This window comes from Athene noctua, chromosome Z, assembly GCF_965140245.1.
Source record: "Athene noctua chromosome Z, bAthNoc1.hap1.1, whole genome shotgun sequence".
Taxonomy (NCBI): Eukaryota; Metazoa; Chordata; class Aves; order Strigiformes; family Strigidae; genus Athene; species Athene noctua.
This window is the reverse complement of record NC_134077.1, coordinates 26,201,570-26,224,339: the sequence shown is the minus strand read 5'-3', so window position 1 is coordinate 26,224,339 and position 22,770 is coordinate 26,201,570. Positions and strand designations below refer to the sequence as shown.

Below are 22,770 nucleotides of genomic sequence, written 5' to 3'. Positions count from 1 at the left end.
GCTAAAAGGAATTGATTTTTCCCTTGATGCATTAGATTCTGTCATAGAAAATACACACAGCTCTGTTGGGTTGTCTTAACAATTGTAAATATCTAACCAAACCCAAATCATTACTTGTGTGTTCTGAGAGTATTTGCTCTAGGAAGCAAATGAAATATGAACATTTAGTCAGTGATCAAAGTGATCCAAACTGCAATGCAACTTCTACCAGAACACCTTTCAGTTTTGCACTGTGGTGCAAAGAGCAAAGCTGTATGTATACACTGGGGACAGAGGCATACACATTTGCAGTCCTGCGGTGCAAGAATTTAGCCAGCGTACATGTTTTGTTCTGTTCTGAAAGCCATCCATCACTTTGCTGGCAGTGTCACAATTTTAAGTTATTTCTTCAGATCTGTCAGAATTAACATCACTGGCTGCCTGGCACACTCAAAGTTTCAAGACAGTCCTTCAACAAAAGAGATGTCCTTAACTCTCCTGCTTGTTGTCTGTATCTCAGTGTGAAAAGCTCCACCAGTCTTGTAAAAATACTCTATCAGAGAATAAAGACTAGTCATTTCCCTTCTGAAAATCTGCAAATGAGAGAACAACCTGTTTTGTACACATCACTAGATTAGTGCCAAATATTAGAGGGAGAATGGGCCTTTAACTGGTAATAGCAAAATATTTTATTGGCTCAACTAATAATGCTATATAAAATAAAGTTTTCCTAACAAAGGTTTAGGTCTGACTACATAGTTATCTTTACAGTGACAACTGTTCATGGGATTGTAAGCACTTGTTAACAAACAAAAGGTCAAAACTCTCCCGAATCTCCGATCCTTGGTGATGGCCATGGTATCCGGTACGTGTTTAACATCAGACATGACCACAGTCAGAATATGGCATGGTGCTCTACTGTCAAGGCAAAGGATTCAAAGTTAGGTATTTAACATTTACAGCATCCCATAACTCGATCACTACCACAAAACACTCTTGGAACAACCTCTGGCTGGTATCATACAGCCTAACTGTGACACTTCTGAAACTTAAAGTAGGAGTCAATGATCTTCCATACTTTTAGGCATTCTGATCAATTAACATTGGGCTGATTTCCTTTCTCATTGGAGATTAGTTACAACCCCAGTAAGTCACTGAGGAATAGCCTTGCTATCTGTCCATCTGTGACCTGAATAGAGTGCCAGAGGCTATAAATGTATGATTATCTTTCTCTGCAAAGTAGGTCATTTAAGGAAAATTAATCCACAAAGCTCCAGTCACCACATTTAGCCAGTTGGAAAAGGCTTGTGAAGGCAGGGAGCAGGCAGCACACATTAATGAGTTGCATTCAGAATTAAGTTATTTTGAGATATCTTCATGAAACAAAGAAACAAAACCAGTTCAAATCAAGAGATGTTTTCTGCTTTTTGACTCAGTATTGCTTATTCATTTGCCAAGTTGTATGCTGTACAAAACATGGTTTATGCTTTATTTCAGATTTACAGAAATAAAACGTGCAGAATTCTTCTTTATTAATATTTTATGGGTTTTAATATTGGATTCATTGCATAAAATGAATTAATTTTTAAATTGGATTTCTTACTATAGTGTAGTCATGGTTTCAAAGAACTGCAGTTACTCAAGAGCACGTAAATTCTTTTCTTGAGGTGTCACTATGATCTGCAATGCAGGTGTACGGTGAGCAGTACTGTCTGCGGATAGCAGAAATGAGGAAGAATTCAGCTGAGTAGAGAATGGAGTACTTTCACTACAAAATCTGGCATCTGGTATAGTAACTAAATCCCTAAGACTTGAAAAATATGAACAGAGCAGAGTCTCTGTAGCTGCTGCCCAGATTATAAATAGTGGCATGCGTTGGAAGCAACCCAAGAGTCTGGTGGAGTGAGCATCACCAATCAGCCGGAGAGGTATGTCAACCAGCTAGTAACTGCATTAGCTGTGCTGGCAGCAAGGGGTGACCCCTTCTGACAGCCTTGCTGGTGAGCCTTACGGATCCACTCTTCATGCTTAAGGAAGCAAAGGGGGACTGTGAATGATCTGGTTCTGTTACAGTAGTATCTGAGAGCTCTAGTGGAGTCAAGTAGTGTAGTTTCTTCTCTCTGGAAGTGTAAGGCAAATGTTTGGGCTTATGCAAAACTCCTTGGTGCATTTAGGAAGGAGGCCTGCACAAGGTCCTCATGAAATCCTGCATATGAAATAAGCTTCAGACAATGCTGAGATCTCAGGCTGGAAGGGTGAGACCTCTGCAATGGGCTACGCTTGCTACTATCTACACTGGAATGATGTGACTGTCCTATTAGACGGAGATGTTGACTCTCCTGGCACAGAGGATGAGTATAGTACCCCTCAGAGTATTCCTAAAAGCTTACAAAAATCGTCCTCCCATTCATGCTGAGAGTTAAGCTCCTTATTTCATGTCCTGATTTAGAAGAAATTTTAAACAGGCATTTTGAGAATTTCACCCCTTCTCAGAGATTTTAAAAGGCATCTTCTGTGGCCATCTATTAAATGTGTAAAAGGACTTCATGACTGAAAGCTTTAAACATGACGGTTTTAGAGTTTGCCCTGCTGCTAGTCCAGAGTACCATATGCCCTCAGTAACAATATGGAAATTTCTCCTTCTCTCTTGAACACTTAAAACAAAATTGGAAACAGAAAGGGGCTTTGTCATTCATTTAATTATACCGAATTAGGAGTCCTAGAATGAGTGGGAAGCTGAGGAAAGAGCAGTGAAGTGGATCAGGTCCTATCTCACCATTCCAGTAAGAGGCAAGAAAGAAAAGTGGTGAGTTGTTCTGCCATTTTAGTCTTCGTACAAAGCTGTCTGCTTGTACAGGCCCAGTAGATTCAGACACTCAAAAGACTGAACTTACATGCATGAGGGATACAGTTACCTACAGTATAGCTAAATAATTAAAGACCAGCAAAAGACAGAAAGTTACAGTAAGAATGACAGCTTTTGTAAGAAGAAAAGAAACAAACCAAAACTGCCTCTTTACAGCTACTGCTCAATTGTCTTATCTGTAGTTGTGATTAACTGGACACATACAAAAGGAAGTCTTGATAAAATGGAATTTATTAAAAAAAGGTAAAGACTCTCAAAGTTATAATCAAGAGGTAATTACCAGGAAATTGCTTTGAGTTAAATATTTTGAGTGAGGCCAATGAAGAACTAATATTCAAGGAGATCCCTATCCTTAATTAAGAGTATTCAAAAGAATTTTTAGCAAAGGAGGAAAGCTTCCCCAAGGAGAGAAGCAAGAACATTAATGAAGCATGAAAGATCTGTTCCTCCCTTTGGATAAGAACTATCTACATGATCTCAGTGGAGTTACATCAGCACAAAACCAGGTAAACATAGTTGTGAATCAGCTCTTCAGACTGGTTAAATGAGAAATTTGACCATAGCAAAAAAGATGAAGGGGGCCCTTGAACCATATGGTACTTTAAGTGAGGTACTAATAACAAAGCCACAAACACCTACTGGAAAGTGAGAAAGGCAACTGAATGGCTGAAATCAGCAGGTGAGAGCATGACTTTTCTGAGAGTCTGTCATTCTCTACAAATGTTGAAGGTTTATCCAACCCAGGATTTATTGTTTTGCACACGCCTTTGCTCAACTCAGAGCTGCAGTATGCTTGAACTCCCAATTTATATGTCAGTGTAGAAGACAGAAATGCAGAAGCTTTTTCTGCAAATTTGGGCAGAGGAGTGCTTGTGGAGCTATTACAGATTTCTCTTTCAAGGTGTTTCATATATGATCTTTCACTTTTGTTTAGCCTTTCAGTTTGACTGTGCGCTCAGATTCTGAATCATCTAAAGTACCTGTGCAGCCCATGGACAGAAGAGTTTATTTGCCAGTTCTGTTACAGGCAGTCCTGTTCTTAGTCATATCTTGTGCTATGCTTTATCAACTCATTGGGGAAGGGTCAGTATCTTTGCAGACCTGAAGGATGAAGATGACCAAAAAGGTTGAGTAATGGTACAGACTCTTTCTACTATACAGCAAACCACTACACAGTGAAAATTAGTGGCTATACACTATTCAGATCCACCACCTAAATACATGTTCTGTATTTTCTAATACAGCCTTCATTCATCACAGGGCCCATAGAAACCACCACAACACAGACCACCTTTCAATATGGGTATTTATCAGGGAGGAATAGACCGGATATTAAATTCTTTCTAAGGAAGGAAAATTTCACTGAAGTATTTTCTATGGTAACCCAGCATGGTGTTCCTGCAGAAGACAAGAAAGCCAGAGGGAAAAAATGCCCAAGTGTGGTGGTGTTCACTGCTTACTGAAACACTAAGAGTCTTAGTGTTTCAATTAGAGTCAATAGCAACAGAAAAGCTCCTGAAAGATGCTGCATGCAATGCAGAAGATTGGGTATTAACACAAAATTAATGAATCAGCTGTGATCCTTATCAATCAGGGACTTAGCTCCCAGTTACTAACCCAAGTTAAAGTGGGGGACAAAGAGAAGTCACTCTTCTCCACAAGAAACAATGACGTCTCCAAGCTTCTTGCATTGTCTGCTAGTGTACTTTGGATATGTTTACATAGGTGACATTTAAACTCTGTTTCTCATTAAATTTACAATGTCAAGAACAGTCCTATGCACGTCTTTTGTACACTTTTGTATCACAATACAAAAGACTTGTATTTAACCCGAATCATTTCTCGTAAGAGTCTCAACTTTTATTTTAGTTTTATTCTTTTAAAAATATTTCATTTTGTCATAGTCATTGATTTTATATAAGAGACACTAGGTTATCTCATCATGAAGGCCACAGAGCATTAACCAAAATCAGTAACTCTGTCTTGTAACATGTAGCCCTTTGAAAGAGCAAGCACAGCTAATCAATTTCTAGCTTTTTTTATTTTTGCACTAAATGATAAAACCTTGTAGACCTAACATTTATCACATACTCTGAAAAATTAAAAAATATTTGCCCTTGCTCCCTTACTGAAATTGCTTATTGGTATCACTGGCAGAGGTTTATTCTCGTGTCTTTAATGTATCTCGTATTTTTCACAACTGATAGCCAGTAAGTTTTCTTAGTGCATTAACACTAAGCATAATACCTTGCTGTTGCTGTGGTGCTGAATACTTCAAATATTCCAACAAAACCACATTTTCAAAACCTATTTAGGAACTTCTGTCCCATTTTCTAAAATTACTAGGTATTCACCTGCAGAAAAAGTCAAATTGACTTGGGGTCCTATGGCACTTAATCACTTGATGAAAGCAACTATATTATGTGGTTATTGTCAAATCAGATACCAGGACATGGTGACACTGACACTAAAATGATCTGAATTACAACCACTTTCATTCTGGAACTCATTTATACACACAAGAATTTAAAGCAGTTTAACTGTAAATTCACACTTTGAGTTAGTACAGATTAATTTTGCTGAGGCCCCTGTATAGACAAAACCCCATGTTTCTTTCAAAAATCCCACCTATAACAACAATTTGTGTCTGCACTGAACCAATCCGCACTCTGTCAGCAATGTAACGGAGGAGAGTATTCAACTGTCCTACACTTCTCTCACCTGGGCTCTCATTCTGACGTGCGAGTGCTATTCTGATTTGAAGAATTTCACTGAACTGTGTTCTCAATTACATCTTGGTGAGTTTGAGAGACTTCCCTAGCTTCATCACACCACCACTGTGGTAATGATGACAAGAAACAACTCTTTTCCCAGTGACCATACCTCTGCCACTAAGCGACACAGGGCCACCCCCTACCCCCCTGCGAGCTTCTGAATGTGGGAATTCACACTCTATGCAAACTGCCCTGATCTACACCACCTGGCCAAACCGATCCCAAGCACAATTTGCATATGATCAGGTTTAGTGCCCCTTCATCTCTATAGTCTTCAAAGGCTTTATGTGAACTGCAACCCTCCCATGCCCATCTGAAACACTTCTGGGCGTGGAATGCACATCCGTGCTTTTGTGCAAGAACACCACACCGGTGGGTGGAAATGCAGCCCTCACATCACTGCAGATGGATCTCAAAAAGGGCACCATACAAAACAGTAACTGCGTCTTACATCCAAAAGGACACCGCATGGGCGCAGAAGAGGTCCAGCATCATTGCTGTAATGTGTGGAAATGGTTCACCCCACAGCCCTCAGTACCAAGGCCTGTTTTGTTTTTATTTAGCCTTAAAGATGTGAGCTATGAGGCTGTTGCAGCTACAGGTCGATTCTATGGAGCTCAGCAGAGATTCTCAGCTTTTCAACAAGAGTGAAGACAGTAAAACCTATCCTCTGAGCAACTGCAGTCACACGTAGAGCAGTGAGGTAGCTAAAGGGACCTCTCCAAACCCTGTAAATCTGCCATACACCACATGCAAGGCGTGGAGATCCTCAGCACAAGCCTGCATTTCTAGGTACTGTCACAGCTTTAACTGCAGTGTGTTGTGGCTCTGCTGAAGACAGCAGCTGTTATCAGCAGCTGACTCTGAAAGACTTCAAGTGCATCTTTTACATTTTAATTGAACCTTCTGTTAGTGATACCACAGGATAGCTCGGAATCTAAGACCCCTTAATGCTGGTTGTTGTCTTACTTTCATAGCAAACACTGAACTCAGCAGAACAAACATTATAGGTGCAGGGCCTCAACTCCACTACCAGCTACAGAAAGACATTCTATATAAATATTTATATGTGATTAGGCAGTTGCATAAAGATTCTGAATTATGACTATTTGGCCTCCACCCAGCTAGTACATTAGGTTATCTTACAATATCAATAATAACTACTGGTGCAATTCATTTTTGCGTTACAATTGCCAGTTTGCTTATCCCAGTAAATACAATGACATGCATTAATCACACAGCACAGGAGATGAACTGTTAGTCTACATGCTGCCAACAAAATAATTTTATTCTATTAAAGGAACAAAAGTTCTGTGAGAGAATGGCAAATTTAATTAAGTTCCATTTATCTTCTGTGACAATTACTTAAGAGTCAATAGCCTATATATAAAGTTCAACCTAAACCATCTATGGAGCTGTCAGAAGAACTCTGAGGAACAAGCAGTAAGTTAGTTGATGATCAGAGTAAAACATTTATTGACTATATAGGTTTGAACAAAATAACTTGCAAGTGAGTTGCAACACTTGTAAGTGGATACTGCAACTTATAGTTTTTTCCATCCCAGCTTCTCAGGGGAATGGAAATATTAAATTTGCCTTGTTTAAACCAGATCAATCCAACAAAAGACTAAATTTCTTGTACTATGTTTAACCTAGAGTCAAATTTACTAAAAAGAGATTACATGGATTAAAAAAAAGATTAAATTTAATACATGGAAAGTCTCTGATACTGGTACTTTTTCTATGAATGACAGGTTAACACTCAGAAGCAGCCCCTATGTAAGCTTCTCTCTCTCCCCTATTGTAAAAAATTCCAGTTTTTAAGAAAAAAACTAACATGGCACCTTCCTTAATTCACTGATAGTTGCTTGTTCTTATTTACTCAGTCTAGACTAACTGATCTTAGGTTTCCTTCAGCTTCTCTTCAAAATAATGCATAGGGCTGCTGATTTGGCTCAAAACCTCAGCTGGAAGTTAAAAATATAATTTATAGACCTGTTCTTCCCAAATCAACACTTGACACAACAGTTTCAAGTAAGAATATAAAGCCTGACTACTCCCCACTTCTCTCACCACTACATCTTAACTCATCACAAAGACAATGGGGATGCCAAGAGTATGAAGTTGCACATAAGTTTTGGTAGTTGTGAATTCACAGACAGCAGAACAAATGCAGAGCTCTCATCCTATGTGACACAGCACTGTTTCAGCACATTTGTTTTCTAATATTGCGAGCTCTATTTCACTTTCCCTGATAAGGCACCTAGACTAGGAAAAGGATAGGGCAAAGAGCATTTAAAAGCCATCTCTCCTGAGCCACCCGCTGTACTGAACATAAGCCCAGCACCAATGATCCCTAAAGTGCTAAAGTAGAATTAAACAAGAATACTAAAACCTCTGGAGAGTTCAGAAAGAAGGTGCTACACAATTGGTGTTATAACTAAACTAGTTTTAAATTTCAGAGTATTTCCTAAATAAAGTGAACAGGTAAGTCACAGTCATACACAGTGATCAGTTAGACCACACTTCGGTTTAACTATCCTCTTAAAATTCAGACTGACTGAATGTATTGACTATATGAAAAAGCATTTTACTTCAGACAAAGAACCCCTATCTTATTTCTATACCTAGTTACACTATAGTGAGGGGAAAAAAATATTTTTTTTTGGCCTTTAGCAAACTGCAGAGTTGGATAACTTACTACAATTCAGTTTCAGGGTTTTGATTTGGTTTGCTTTTTTTTGTCTGAGCCATGTTTAAATAAAATTACTTCTTAATTTCCTATGTGGTTGCAGTCTCCCAGAAGAATGGTTTCCACTATTCTGACTTTAATTTTGAAACCAAACCCTTCACATTTTGTGTCAGGAAGACAGAACATCATTACACGACAGTGCCACAGAGTAAAATCTGCAAAAGCAACAACCCTACAATCAAAGTTCATTACCACAAATGGACCACATGTGATGTTTTATTATTTTGTACTCAAGAAAACAGAGTCCTAGACATTCTGGACATTTTATTTTGGCACCTTCACCCAGCTCCATCTTCCTTCATTTGCTAAATGGCTTAAAAGCTGATTAAAAAAAAGCCCTCATATTCTAGTTCATTGTTGATTTGTGCCAACCCAATTCATTACAGACAAAACTTAATGGCTGTTTGGTGTCACTGTGACATACTTTGATGATGCTTATGAATTGCCAGTTGTCTGCATCTCACCGAAGTGCTATTCAACAACTTAAATTCATCTCAGCAGAGCCCCCTGTTATATGATCAAAACAAACTACTTTCTGCCTATACTATAAAATGTCACTGGCATCCTCAGTGATATTAAAGGAACTCAAACGATGAGACTCTTTAGATACAGAAAGCTGCCCTAAAGTATATAGCTGATGGAAAACAACAGGAAATGTTGATCTTCATTTAGCTGTATTCCCCATTTTACTTTTCAAGCTAACTCTTGCTGCAAAATATTTACTACTTGATATTTTGACAGACAAAATATTCTACTTCTGTGTTTATGTGTGCCTGCCCCTAAACTCTACCCGAGTCTGCAGGAAGTAGACCGATGTTATCAAAGTTCAACTGCAAGGGGTATGCCAACTGCAATGTGATAGAAAATAATCAACACGACACAATTACGTTAAGTAACACAACTTGTTCAGGTGGTCTGAATTCTGTTTGTGCATTCAGACACATTCTGAAATGGCTTACAATAAAGCAACTTCGGACTTTTACTTTATCAACAAGCTTTTACTCTAGTCTTTCAGGGACTTGGGCTATCTGGACAGGAACCATGACCTGAAGAGCAGGGAGAGCGAATGAAACAGCCCACCAAGAAGCCACGTCAGAGTGACAGCAATGCCAGGTTACAGGACACTGTGTTGCCTCCACAGAAAACAAAAAGCACAACTCTGGATCATCATGTTGGTAGCAGGTACAGTTTAAGGGTGTACCTGGTAAAGAGGGCTTAGTGGATGAAACCCATCTTTCCCAGGTTTAGACGTCTAAAAGCTAAGAGAAGTTAAGCATCCTGAGATGGCACTTCATCTGACTGGTCTTAGGTGCCTATCTGGGAGGAAATGCATCACGTGCAATGAAAGGCCCTCAGGCACAGTTTTTTGACACCTGTGTCATGCAGACGTGGCAGAATTTTCTGGTTCTCCCACAGAGGACCCAGGCCACAGCATTCTCCAAAGGAATTACTACTTAACTAGGTTTACTTCTAAAGCCTATCTCTAAATAAGGGAGAGATCTTCAGCAATCTTAATTAATCTGACAAAGACAACACACTCCAAAGAGTTAGTAAATCAGCATGGATCTTGTGGATCAGACTTGAAACCAACTTTCTTACTTCATGTGAAAATTAAGAGCTCCTGGTCCTTGATCCTACATCTCTTGCAGGGATGCAAAATGATCCCTCAGAAAATACACAGCTTATGAATTTCAGTCAGGTCTATTCCAGATAAATTCTAGAAAAACATAACTTTCATAAAAGCTATTTTTTGTAGGAGGGATTAATTTAAATATGAAACAATTCTTTAAAAATAATATAGTACTCATGCTATGTATTTTTAATACAGAGAGTTTTCTAAATTCCTTTTCTCTGCTTTCTCAAACTTTAAATATGCATTCATTCAAGAAGTGGGCAGAGGTAATCCATTTGGCTGAATCCTAGCAATAAATATCTAAGACGAGCAAGTGACTTCAAATTCACCACGATTTCTTTGCACCATGCAGACAACTGTATGTTGGCTCTGAATTGGAGAAATCAACAGACACAGCACAGTTAGTACCTAAGCCACATGTGCCCGGGAGTGAAAAATATTCTAAGGGACAGAAATGTTCACACAGATCCATCCAATCCTCCTTTCTGTGAGATTGCTGGAAGAGCCCATATGAGCTGCTCAAGGTACAGTTGCTAACACTGAACTTTAACTATGGCATCAGAGAGGTAACAAAGGAATAGGAGCTACAGCCACCTCCTAAACTCATGCTCCATATCTGCTTCCTTTTAATCCAAGCAGAATCTGGCACAGCAGCACACCTATCTCATATCTTTAACAGGAAAAGAATCCATAACAAGTATTTAACTGTTGCCAGCTATCACTGGCTTTCACTTTCATGGTTAATCCCCTACGAGAAAGTTATCTAATTGATTAAAAATTAGCTTATCCTTAAGGCCATATGGGCTTTATATACACCACCTAAGCACTTCATAAATGGCAAAAGTGATGGATCCAATGACCCATGCAGTGCATTTTAGATTAATCCACAACTAATAATTCACCAAGACTTAAAGTGAAAATGCTCCATGACTTAAGATGCTTGGCATCTTGTAACTCAGGTCAGATGTAATGTAAATTCCCCTACACCATATCTAATAATATCCTTGTAAATGACAGTACGAATAAAATGAAAGAAAAGCTCTTAAGCTGCAGAACATGGTGCTAGCCAGACTGATTTCTGTTTCCAGAGTGTACCTCGGCTCCAAGGAGAGGGAGCAGTTAAGAATGGAGTAACAGAGAAAAGACTAAAAGGAATATAAAAATCCATAAAGTAAATTGATCATTTAATCTCCATTGTGAGTTGTTAAAGGATGAAGGTACATTTCCTTATATTCTGCTTGGAAGTTTCAGAAAAATGAGTTCTACACTGTTTAAAGAATAGTAATTGTTCAACCATTAACACTGTCGACAAAGTTGTATGTTTATCATCAAGCTTTCCAGATGGCAGTGAAACCATAACCACACAGAATATGTACAACTGTAGAAGTGCTTATCTATCTACCTACCTATCTATCTACCCATCCATCTATCTACGCAGCTTCTCATATGAGAAGCCCATGTATCGCATGATCCACCACTACACCTGAGATAACACAGAAGCCAGAGCAACTCGACAGTATCAGTAAGAGGAGCTAAATGGTATCAATCAAATGCATTCAATGGAGCTTGACCTTCACCAAAATGTACTCAGTTATAGACTTTTTTCTTCTTTCTTTTACCCCTTTTTAAAAATATTTCCCTCCACTATTCTACCGGTTAGTCTCCTGTCTAAAAAACTTAACATATAAACTTTCCTTTAGAATAAAACAAACAGATGAGGTACAGCCACACAGACATCTCAGAAGAGTAGAGGAGCAGGCAAAACAGATTATACCTGGTGCAGTGTAGAGGGACCAAAGTGATTTGTAAACACAAAGAGCCTACACTTGAAAGAGCCACTAACTGAAAGGTTTAGGCCTTTTTTTTTTTTCCTTGTTTTGATGGAGTTGGACTCCTTTTTTTTTTTTTTTTTTTTCTTTCAGCCGATTTAATTTTAGCTCCTGTCTTCTCAGTAAAGCAGAAAACTAATTCCTGGTTACAGCATCACAGAATAGTTTGGGTTGGAAAGAACCTTTAAATATCATGTATTCCAACCTCCCTGCCATGGGCAGGGACATCTTGCACTACAAGAAGCTGCTCAAAGCATCACTACCTTGACCCTGAACACTTTCAGTGACAGGGAATCCACAACTTCTCTGAGCAATATGTTCCAGTGTTTCTGGATGAAGATATTCAAGTACTCATCTGTGGATGTTTCTTCTTTAAAAAACATACACTTCACAAATATTCAAGAAAGTATGGCTTGGGGCAGGGGGGCAGGCTTATATAGGCTTTAGAAGAGTAAGGCTGTATTTTGAGAACATATTGTTGCTATGACCTATAACATATTTTAATATACCAAAACTGAAAAAAAGCGCCAAGTTTTCTCTTACTTTCTGAGGTTTTTCTAAAGCTGTTTTTCAGCTTAGAGACTTTGAATCCAAAACTGTTCAGTAACACTGTAATTTCCTTTACTTCTAGGGAATATGACAGAGGCATTCTACCATGACTACAAATTACACAAGTTCACACACATTCTGTATATTGATTTTACAAAATAATCCAAAACTGGCAATGAGTGAACTTGAGGTGAGTAAAACGCACAAAAATCAAAACAAGATAGTGATGCAGATTGTTCTGTAGCGTACTTAAGAGTGACCCAAAGGCCACAAATCTTTAATGATCTTTAATTTCCTTTCTCTAAAACTGCATAACCCTTTCAATAATTTCTATGTGGATGGGAATATATAGCCTGAAACCCAAGTCTAGACTATTCTCCAGTTTCACAGAGCCAGATTATAACTAGAGAGTCCATTTAGAGACAGAAAACAGTAAATGAACAAGTCTGGAAAAGTTTCTTTAGCTTTCATCTACCCATAAAGACAGTTGCATAAGCATTGTATTTTATGTTTGTAAAGGTAAGTGGACTAAATCTTACACTTGAAATGAAGCAGCTACACACCAGCCACAAGGAGCCTTTGTCTTCTAAAGTATACTTTTGAGTGGCTGTTGGAGCATAATTTGAAGACCTCTCTTTGGAGAGGCAAAGTATGTGTGTGTGCAGAAGGGTGCAAACTGTGTGATAACTCTTACCTGCAGAATAGACTGCCACAGGAAAGGCTTGTTGCAGTCAAAATTCCAGGCTCTGAAGAAAGCCCCCCCCCCTCCTCATTGAGAATTAATCCCAGGCTGAAGGTACGTGCATGAATGGTTCACGTTACCTTGGTTGTGAAATACTTTCATGCATCAACTTTCTCAACCAACGAGGAAGAGGCAGTGAAGTTTGAGTGATCAAACTTTGTGAAAAAAATAATTTGTGCTGAAAAACACCCCTCCTGCCTTTGTTTTTCACAAAAGGCTTCTCTTTTCAAGGGTCAAGACTGTTAGAAAATTCATTTGAAACCTGGAGAATCAATAGCTATGTGAGGTGGGGTTTTTTTCCCCAGGTAACTTCAGGTGTTACTGGCTTTCTGTTTCTTTAGTGAGTGGCTGAAAAATGATAAATATGCATTGAGGCTTCCAACTCAAACAAGGCATGACATTTGTACTTTCAAACTATTAAGTCTTTCCACAGTTGATTTTAAAATAAAAAGCAATTCTACAATGTGGCTATTTCCTCTCAAAATTTTTCATTGTGGTTTTTCTGAAGAACAGTGCATTGAGACCTACTGTATTTCTTTGCTGTCTGTTCTCTTTGATACTTATGATATTCCTCAGTTTTCAAAAAATTGTCTGAAAAGACACTGGTTATAGCTGAAAATACTGACCTAACCAGCAAAATTTATCCAGAGATCTCTGGTGTATTAAAGACAATACCTTGGACTCCTTCATGGTGTCTGGGGAAAGTTCAGTTTGCAGCTTATCCTTACTTACTGGTTGAACAGTTTCCTATGATCTCACTAGACTATCAAAAACACTGATGAAGTACGAGTAAAGAAAATATGTGGTATCAACTGTCTACGTAAGATCTTCTATAACTATAATTTTAATTCTTTTTGAAAAGATGATTGCATGGCTGAGCTTACAACTCACAAACCATCAGATTCTGAATAATATGTGTATAAATACCATAAAACAAGCCTCACAGACACTGTTCAGAAATTTAAACAAGCATACACACTGGTATCAAAATGCACAACAGAAAAAGTTAATTATTCAAGTAAATTACTAGGAAAATCTAGAATATAGAAAGTAACTTCTCCACCAATGCCTAAAAATTACAAAAAAGTCCCTGTGTGCTAAGCGTAGACTCCTAAAATGAATAACACATTTCAGAAAATTGTATTCTTGAAAATACCTAACAATATCAATGATTAGGAACTAACAGACACAACCAAAACAAACCCAAAACAACTCATCCTACAGAATATGAATTAGCGTTAAGTTTCATATATCTCAATTCACAGAGCCAATGTTTACAGTTGCTGAAGTATTAACTACCTTTTAATGTCATCCATACTTTGAATGGGTTCCAACAAAATGGATACATTTTTGAAAATGAAAAGTTCATTCCTTAAGAAAGACAGGGGTTTTATTGTGGTTTTAATTTTATTTTTTTTATGTATGTGATTAAATGGGGAAAAAATTACATTGTAAAAGTAGTATGTTTTTGGTTTGGTTTTGTTTGCCTTTTTTTTTATTTTATTTAACATAAACTGCATAAGGATTATATTCCTCTTTAAGAACATACTTGACAGATATGTACCAAGTGTACTCACTTGTAACTTATATCATCTAATTTCAAACACCCAGCTCACATTGTCCGAATCACCCCTTGGAGCTCTTTTTAAATAAACATCAGGAATTCACATCCTCCAAAGTAGTGCTTAGGTGCACAAGGGAGATGGTGAAATTACTCTCTTAAGTGTTAGGCTATTTTTAGTTTTGTCTCTCATCCATTCCTCCAGCCATTAAAATTAACTCTATTAGTTGTAGAATTTCTTCATTTTGAAGAGCTAAGCAACACATAAACCATGACCAGTCTTCCAATAGCAGATACGAGTCCTCTACATCTCTCCTTCCATTACTAGAGGTATCTTATGAAAATGTTACAAGATGAGCCCTATTATGCTGTGTTTGACATGTTACTGGTTTAAAACCATGTAACAGTTTACCATGTGTTCCAAAGATACCTTAATGAATCTTCAGCAATTGTCACAATCAGGAAAGTCAGAGATATGAAAAAAATTACATTTTCCTTTCCAATTTGTAATTTCCTAGCAAGAACTTTTATTTTGAAGGATAGTCTACTTGAGTTAAATCTCAGCAATTTAGACAGAAGTGCAGGACTTTGGGAAACAGCAGGATTTGGGTTGGAGGGGAGGGGAGAGCAATCCCTCCCTGTGTGCTTCTTCCAGACCACCAGGCTCTTGCCTGTGGAGCATAAGAGGCCAGAAGTAAAATCAAGACCTATGTCTAAGTTGCTATATTAACCAGTTCTTTGCTTACACTGACACCAGGAACATATCACCTTTGAGTTTCTTCTCTGAGTGTACCTCAAGAAATAATCATCTTTTCTCAACAGGGTAACTGAATTTACCAGAGTTCCTCCAGTGTGCCCTAAAATGTCACAGTTCATTACAGTACTGTGCAATGTGAAGACAGTTACTGCCTTTTATGTCATAAAGAAAACTTTTTTAAAAGCCTTGCTTTATCAGTCTCCATTCTAGAAGGTTTTCAAAACCCAACTGGATAAAGGTTAGAGCAGCCTGGTCTGATATCACGGGTGTTATTTGAGCAGGAGCTTAGATTTGAGAGCTCCTGAGCTTCCTCACAACAAGAAATTATACTATGATCAGGTTAAATAGTATTCAAAACCAGGAATTTTTTTAAAAAAAGTAATACACACTCCCAGGACTACTTGGTAAGGAAGCTATGCATAACCCTATAAAGAAGATCCAAATACTATGATTAGAGTATAAATTCAAATTACAAAACACCACAAAAATTATTAACTCAAAACTTTCCCTTAAAGCCAACTCAACAGTTCAGCATGATCCATAAGTGCCATTAATGTAGCATAACTAAAATATTTAAGCTTTTAGAAGCGAATATTTTTAATACACAAAGTGAAAAATCTACTAAACAGATTTCTGCATACAACTTTTAATGAAAACTCAGTGAAGGAACAGGAGCTAGCAGCAACACTTGTGTTTTTTCTTTGTTTTTACAGCATTGGATTTACATGCAGCATTATTAAATGGTAAGCTATCTAGACAGTAACATATCTAAGATATAAACATCATTTGAAGTAAGTCCATTTTCACTAAGGCAATGAGTCAAAATTCCCTATTAAAACCTTGTTTGAATACAAAAATAGGAATTTTAACAAACAAGCAATGAACACACACATATATATTGTCTGATCAAAACATTATGTAATAGAAAATCCAAGTTTACGTAAAAATGAGGTAACATGTTCAAGTCATGATTGACAGAAAATTGAAGACTCTCAAGATTTGTCCCAGAAGAATCCTCTTACATTTTGTTTCTGAAAGTGTGTTTTATCAGCTTCATAAGGTGACAAAAATTAAATAAAGCTTGTTATAAACAAATGTATTCTTTCCAAGGGTGAAAGTTCACCAGTTATCAAAAAGCTCTAAGCAGCAGTTGCAAAGTTCGCCAGATACACTGTTCAGTTTTAATATCTGAATTATATCTAAGGCTGAATACGCCTAGTATAATATTTCTTTGGGCTCATTCAGATGACCAGGAATTGTATATGTGTACCATCAGGATTAAAACTTTTATTTAAAAACCAATCACATCAGAAATAGTTAAAATTTTTAGCAACTGTTTTTTCTCTCCAAACCCCATTTTATGATCAGTTTTCAGTTGGAACAAAACCAAAAACCGCAACTTAAAGAATGTGGAAAATATTTTTAAACAAGGAAAATGTCTCAGGAAACCAAGATTTACTTAAAACCAAAAATATGTACTTTTTTTAGTCTTAATTATTTTAAAATTAGATTTGATTAACTAGCTTCTGGTAGAAAAAAGTCTTCTTGAACTGTCATTTAGAAAAGGATTCATCAATGTCTCAGCCAAGATTTTTTAAAATTCTGATGCCAGGCTTAGGCTACATTTTACTTTCATTTGTTCTGACATCATTTACTCATTAAATCAGGGCTCAGGCTATAGTATATTATAGGATATGGAAGTTGCCAAGTAATATTACTTCATAATTCAACATTAACCATCACAGATAGTTTAAAAAAGGGGAAGATGTTTAATTACAAGAGTTTATCTTCCATGCAAGGCTCATAACTCTTTATCCTTCAAGCAGTTGACTGGAGTTACACTGCTTGTGAACAGCATTAGGACTTTCCAGATGAGCACAAATGAAAGCAACTAGACTTCTGTTCTGTTATGCTCATGAGATATGAGTGGGACTTTAGACATATACTGGAGAATGTTCATTTCAAGACTTACAAATTATTTTCTGAAATAATAAAAAACTTGATTACAATAACAAAACTCTGGTGAGTTAAGTTAACGCTGGTTTTCTGCTTTGGGGTGTCAGTGGTCAGAAAATAACTATAAATGCCAATGTAGTCTACACTTACACTGCTGAAATAAGACACCTCAAATACTCACACTAAGACACAAAAAACACGACAAGAATCCTTACAGAAGAGGACATATCTGGCCAGTGAGGATGTGTTATAACGAAATCAAATTGAACATTTTTCAGGTGTGCTGATTAAAAATGACAAGTAGTAAGATGTAGACTAAAGTATGATTTCCACATCTGTGATTTCTGACCTTGTTAACCCTTGCCAAATCCTTTTAGTTCATACAAAGACATGAAAACCCCTTACCTATATCACTGTTCTGACAGCAGCCCCCTTCAAGCCTTTACCCATATCCTCTGCGACAGACTGCATTCGGCTGAGCCTGCCAATCCTCTCAGCAGCAATGCACTCCCCACCTCACCAGCCACCCTCACTGTGCAGTGCCACAGCAATTCATTCTGCACACAAAGCTCCAATGCTTGTCCCATGGCTGCCTTGGCTCCTGCCATGCAGCTCCATGCATGCCTTCCCTGTGCTCCAGCCTGCACTGAGGATGACTCCTTCTGGTTATTCACAGGATGGCTATGTACTATCAATGCCAGAGCAGACTATAGCTTTGCTATTTATGGAAGAAATTAACTTGCTATGGTACTGCTATTTCAGTGAAGCATAGCCAGCCTCAGTGACTCTCACGTGACCTGCAACTGAACTCATGGGAGGGAAGACCACAATTCCTTTTCTTTTGAAAGCACCTAGCAGTTGATTAACTCCTGGATTAAAGGCAAATATGTAATAAAGCATTGCCACACACAAGACAACACTCAAATGCCCTTTCAGCACTACCCTCCTCACCCATGAGCGCTGGCTAAACTTTACCTTTGCTGAAACGCAGGGTGCAGGGGGAAAGAGGCTCACAGATTGGCAGGAGTTACCAGGGTGCACAAGAAAGGGGCTCAGTTCTGCAACTCCTCTCTATCACACATGTGCCACCAACACACAACAACATCAGAAGGACAGGGAACAAGGAGAAGCACAATACCTTTCTGTACCTCCGACACATGAAAAGCCCAGGGAGTCTCCAATGATCTGGGTGTAAGGTTTTAATTTTATTATTTTTTTTTTTCTCCTTTTAAATCAGGGCAAGCAGACTGCCTGCAGAGAGCACCCTTTTAACCAGCACAAGCAGTCAGGTATGTCTACCTAGTTACTGTTTTAGTATGTGAAATGCCTCTACAAAAACATACCCATTTAACTAGGACTAACACAATCCTGGAGGCTTCACTTTCCATCTTTTTCATGCATGTGTTTCATGCATCTTTATTATATTATTATTATATAAATATAATATAAATATTATATTTATAACAAAAACCTTATCTAGTCAATTCCACTTATTTCAAGTTTTGTAATTTATTTAAAAATTTGCATTTTCTTCAGTAATAGCTCACTAACAAACTTCAAGCTACCATTACCAAGACAAAACTCTGGTCTTACAAGAATCATTATGAGAAGCGACCCTCAAAATGCAGAGTTATTGTCAGAAGACCAATTCTAGCTAGTGGTATTTAACAGGACAAAAAACTAAAACCAGGTACACACTGCATACATGAAGTAGAAAAATGCAAAGCATGTAGACGTTTTCTAACCTCTATTTTACACCATCAAAAATTACAACTAAATAGTTTCGAAACATACATTCAGTCATGCTCAATGCAGAGCAAAGCATAGTTACTATATTGGAGTGGTGGTTTAATCCCAGCCAGCAACTAAGTACCAAGAAGCAGGACAACTGGTATACCATATAACATATTTACATATGCAGAACAACAGGGTAGGTCTTACAGCTATCATTTTTTGAAAAAACACACACTAGTACTGATGTGTGGACTTTATCACAACTCCTTTTCACAAAAATATTGATAGAGAATTCCAACACACAAACAGTTTAACTCATTACAGAACATGGACAGATATGCAACATCTGTAATACTCTTTCAACATGCACATAGCACTCTTACAAAGCACCATTTATTCTAAAACATGTAACAGATGCACTGGTGACAGTTGAAGTATAAAAATAAACAAAATCACTCTGTTAAAAAATTAGTGCAAAAGTATCATTTTTTTCTCATTTAAAAATGTATATTAGTTTTTCCAAATACTTCTAATAGTATTATTCTCCTACAAAAACCAAGAAGTCCTGCACAATTCCTCTCTGCTCATGCTGAATTTTATGACGTATCTGATGTCCTATATTCCCCTACCTTTGATCAAGAGCTCTTAAACTCTTATTTAAACTGAATTAGACAATGTTTAAAAAATTAAACCTAGTATTTCTAGCTCTGTTCTAAGTTTATTAAATGTTTCAGTCACTCTCCATTGTCTCAATATATTATATATTTCATTGAGTGACCCATTTACAATAATTTCTAACAGGCTAGATATATTCATCTTAACTCATTATTTGTGTCATTAAATAAAAAGTTTTAGCGTTCTTAAAGAAAAACAGAGCACAGCATCCCTAGTGCAATGAATTATACTTCAGTCTGAAGCAGAACTACACTTCTCCCATATTTCAAAAAGAAGTTGAAAAAATGTTTTCAACTGTCAGAACTGTTCAATTAAAGGCTGCTTTCAATTTCATCATCCAGAAGTGTTGTAAGAGTCCCTTTGCTTCCAACAACTTGTCAATGAAAGGTGGACATCCAGTCCTATTAGTCATTTAAAGAATGTGCGCAAAAATAATTTAACTGGAATATTCTATGAAGCAGTTAATTTTACTAAGATCTCAGACACTGAAATAATGCTTCCTGTTAAAGGGACACCTACACTAACCAGTGTTCAAGGGCTCACGTTAAGCTGATTAAACTACAACGTAACACTGCCCCAAATCTTACTCCAAGATATCTTCTCATACATATTTTTCTTCTTAAAACAAAGGTTATATTGCAAATCTGAAAGCCAGTCCAGTTTTTAGGAGGGTTGCGTTTGGGTTTTTTTTCACACAATATGGAAGAAGGTCCCTTTAACAAGGAAGGAGACAGGTATCACTTAATCAGGATGTGGGAATGGAATCTGTACCTATGGGTAAATGGCAATGCGTTCTGGGTTGGTTCAGCCCTTGGTTCTGAGTTCTGCGTCACTTCCGGTGTCGCTCTCTCGTCATCTGTCCCGTTAATACTTTCCGGTGTTAAAGGAGACTGAATATCCCCTCCAGCTGATTCCTTAAGTAAAACAAACAACACATTAAATTTACAAACTGACCTGCTCAGGAAGGCTATGTGCATATGAGCACTAGCATAAATTTTTAAATGATACACAAATTGCAGGTAGTATTAACACTAGGCTCAGTTTTCCAGCATCCCTCATGATCATATTTCATCATGTCAATTTAATTTAGAAGTATATTACCATAAGATTCACATTACCTTGTACAAAACACAACTGACCCATGGATTATTTGCAAGTATCCAGCCTCCTGATTATTACAGACCTCTCTCTCTCCTGTCTTACCTGTATCACATTCAGTCATTCTGCTACACAATGGGTGACCACTGACAACCAGGACTCTTGTCTCTTACTTTATATTCTAGCACAGTAAAAAAACAGTTCTGATACTTGTTTCAGAATCTAGCTTTCACATTGTTTATTAACCAAAGTGAACAGTGGAAGAGCTATTGGTGGTGCATTCACAATTTCACCTATGAGCCATCTGTAGAGGACACTTGTTCATCAGAGTCCTTGCAAAACTTTTGTAGGCATGTTAAGCCTGGCCTAACTCTTGCTGGTCATGGTATGATCTAGGAAGAAGAATACTCCAGCTATACTTAGGCAGCTTCCACTATTGCTATGTAACAGGACACCTGAAAAACTTGATGGCATCCTCCCAGCAGAAGGCACTGATGCAGTTTTAATCACCCTTTATCACGCCAACATGTACATGTGTGTTTTGGCCAACAAACACCATTTGCTCATTTCTAGTCACCAAAAAGTACTTCTTTTTTATACAAAGTACACCCTTGTAACCCATATCCTAAGTTAGAACGTGATAGGCTTTTCAGTCCCTGTATGTGGCTTAATTTTAGTATTTTCTCTCCTATATATATTATATGTTATTTTTCAAGTAGTGATTTTTACAGGAGATAAGCGAGTCATGTAAGCTAAGTAGCTCACCTGAACTTTAAAATGTCTTCGTAGGCTTTTAGTAATCAAGTGGTAATATTTTACTCTAAGATAGAAGTGTTTCATTAATAAAGTTCAATGGATGTCATGGAGTGGTGTCTGTACAGCAGAGGGCCAGCTGTATTGCAGTATTACCAAAAGCTAAGCATCTCCTATGGCCACACAGCCTTATACCATCTTCATGGGCAACATATAGGATTGCTGTTTAGTATTATTAAACTGAAGCACAACCAGAGTCTCTGGAAGGCCAGCAGGTCCTCTTCCCAGCTCTTTGACACGCTGTATTGGAAGCTGAAGAACAGCAACCCTAAAAAGGAATTGCTACGTTATCTGAAAATGGTCATGATCTTACAAGATCAGGATTTAATTTTGAGCTTCCAGTTGTAGTCTTCAACTAGTTTACAAGGATAAGGTTTTTTGAAAGCCAGTACTGAATCTGATCCTTCATCTATAGGAAATGTTGTCCTTGACTTTGAGATTTAACTGGATGGAAAAACTCAGTTCTTTTAAAGTAAGAAAGATCTGGCTGTCATGATCACCTTCCACATCTTTCTGGTGTCCCTTAACCAAAAACATTGTTCAATGTTTGCTTTGCACCTTAAATTACATTAAACATTTTCAACACAAGTGTCAACGATTTTGCTTTTATTCTGTCATATTTCTCACTTAGTGAGATATATGTATCTTACTACAACTTTCATTAGCAGGTGATACAACATTTTAACACTGACTTGAAGTTCTCTTATATTTAGTACTCATCAGGTAATATAATACACATGCACCAGTGTCTCCATTCTGCACTTTCTTATTACATTCCTGCTGATTAAAAAGTAGACATAACTAGTTAATTTAATTCCACAGATATAAGCTGCTATTTATAACTAAGTTTTTTATTCTATGAATGCAAACTGTTACTCACTTTCAGGCAGAATCCTGTTAGTTTATACTCAAAACTATTACCTTAAGTGTTAATACTTTAGAAGTTAAAGTTAAATCGATTTTTACAGAACAATTTTACGGAACTGAAACTGAATTAAGTGTGAAATGAGAGCAGAGGTGTCAAGAAAACCAGACAAATTAATTATTTTGTA

At 37.4% G+C, this 22,770-nt stretch overlaps 1 protein-coding gene across 9 annotated transcripts in view; it reads right to left on the bottom strand.

The window, feature by feature from the left end:
• HOMER1 (homer scaffold protein 1) overlaps positions 1–22,770 on the bottom strand; it is a 145,562-nt gene that overhangs the window by 77,732 nt on the left and 45,060 nt on the right. For all 9 annotated transcript variants that reach the window (XR_012635533.1, XR_012635534.1, XR_012635535.1 and 6 more), the window contains one exon: positions 20,579–20,721. Coding sequence is in view for 5 of the 9 variants with exons in the window: in XM_074932108.1 (XP_074788209.1) it covers positions 20,579–20,721 (143 nt within the window). In the remaining 4 variants the exon portion in view is untranslated. The remainder of the gene's footprint in view (positions 1–20,578; positions 20,722–22,770) is intronic.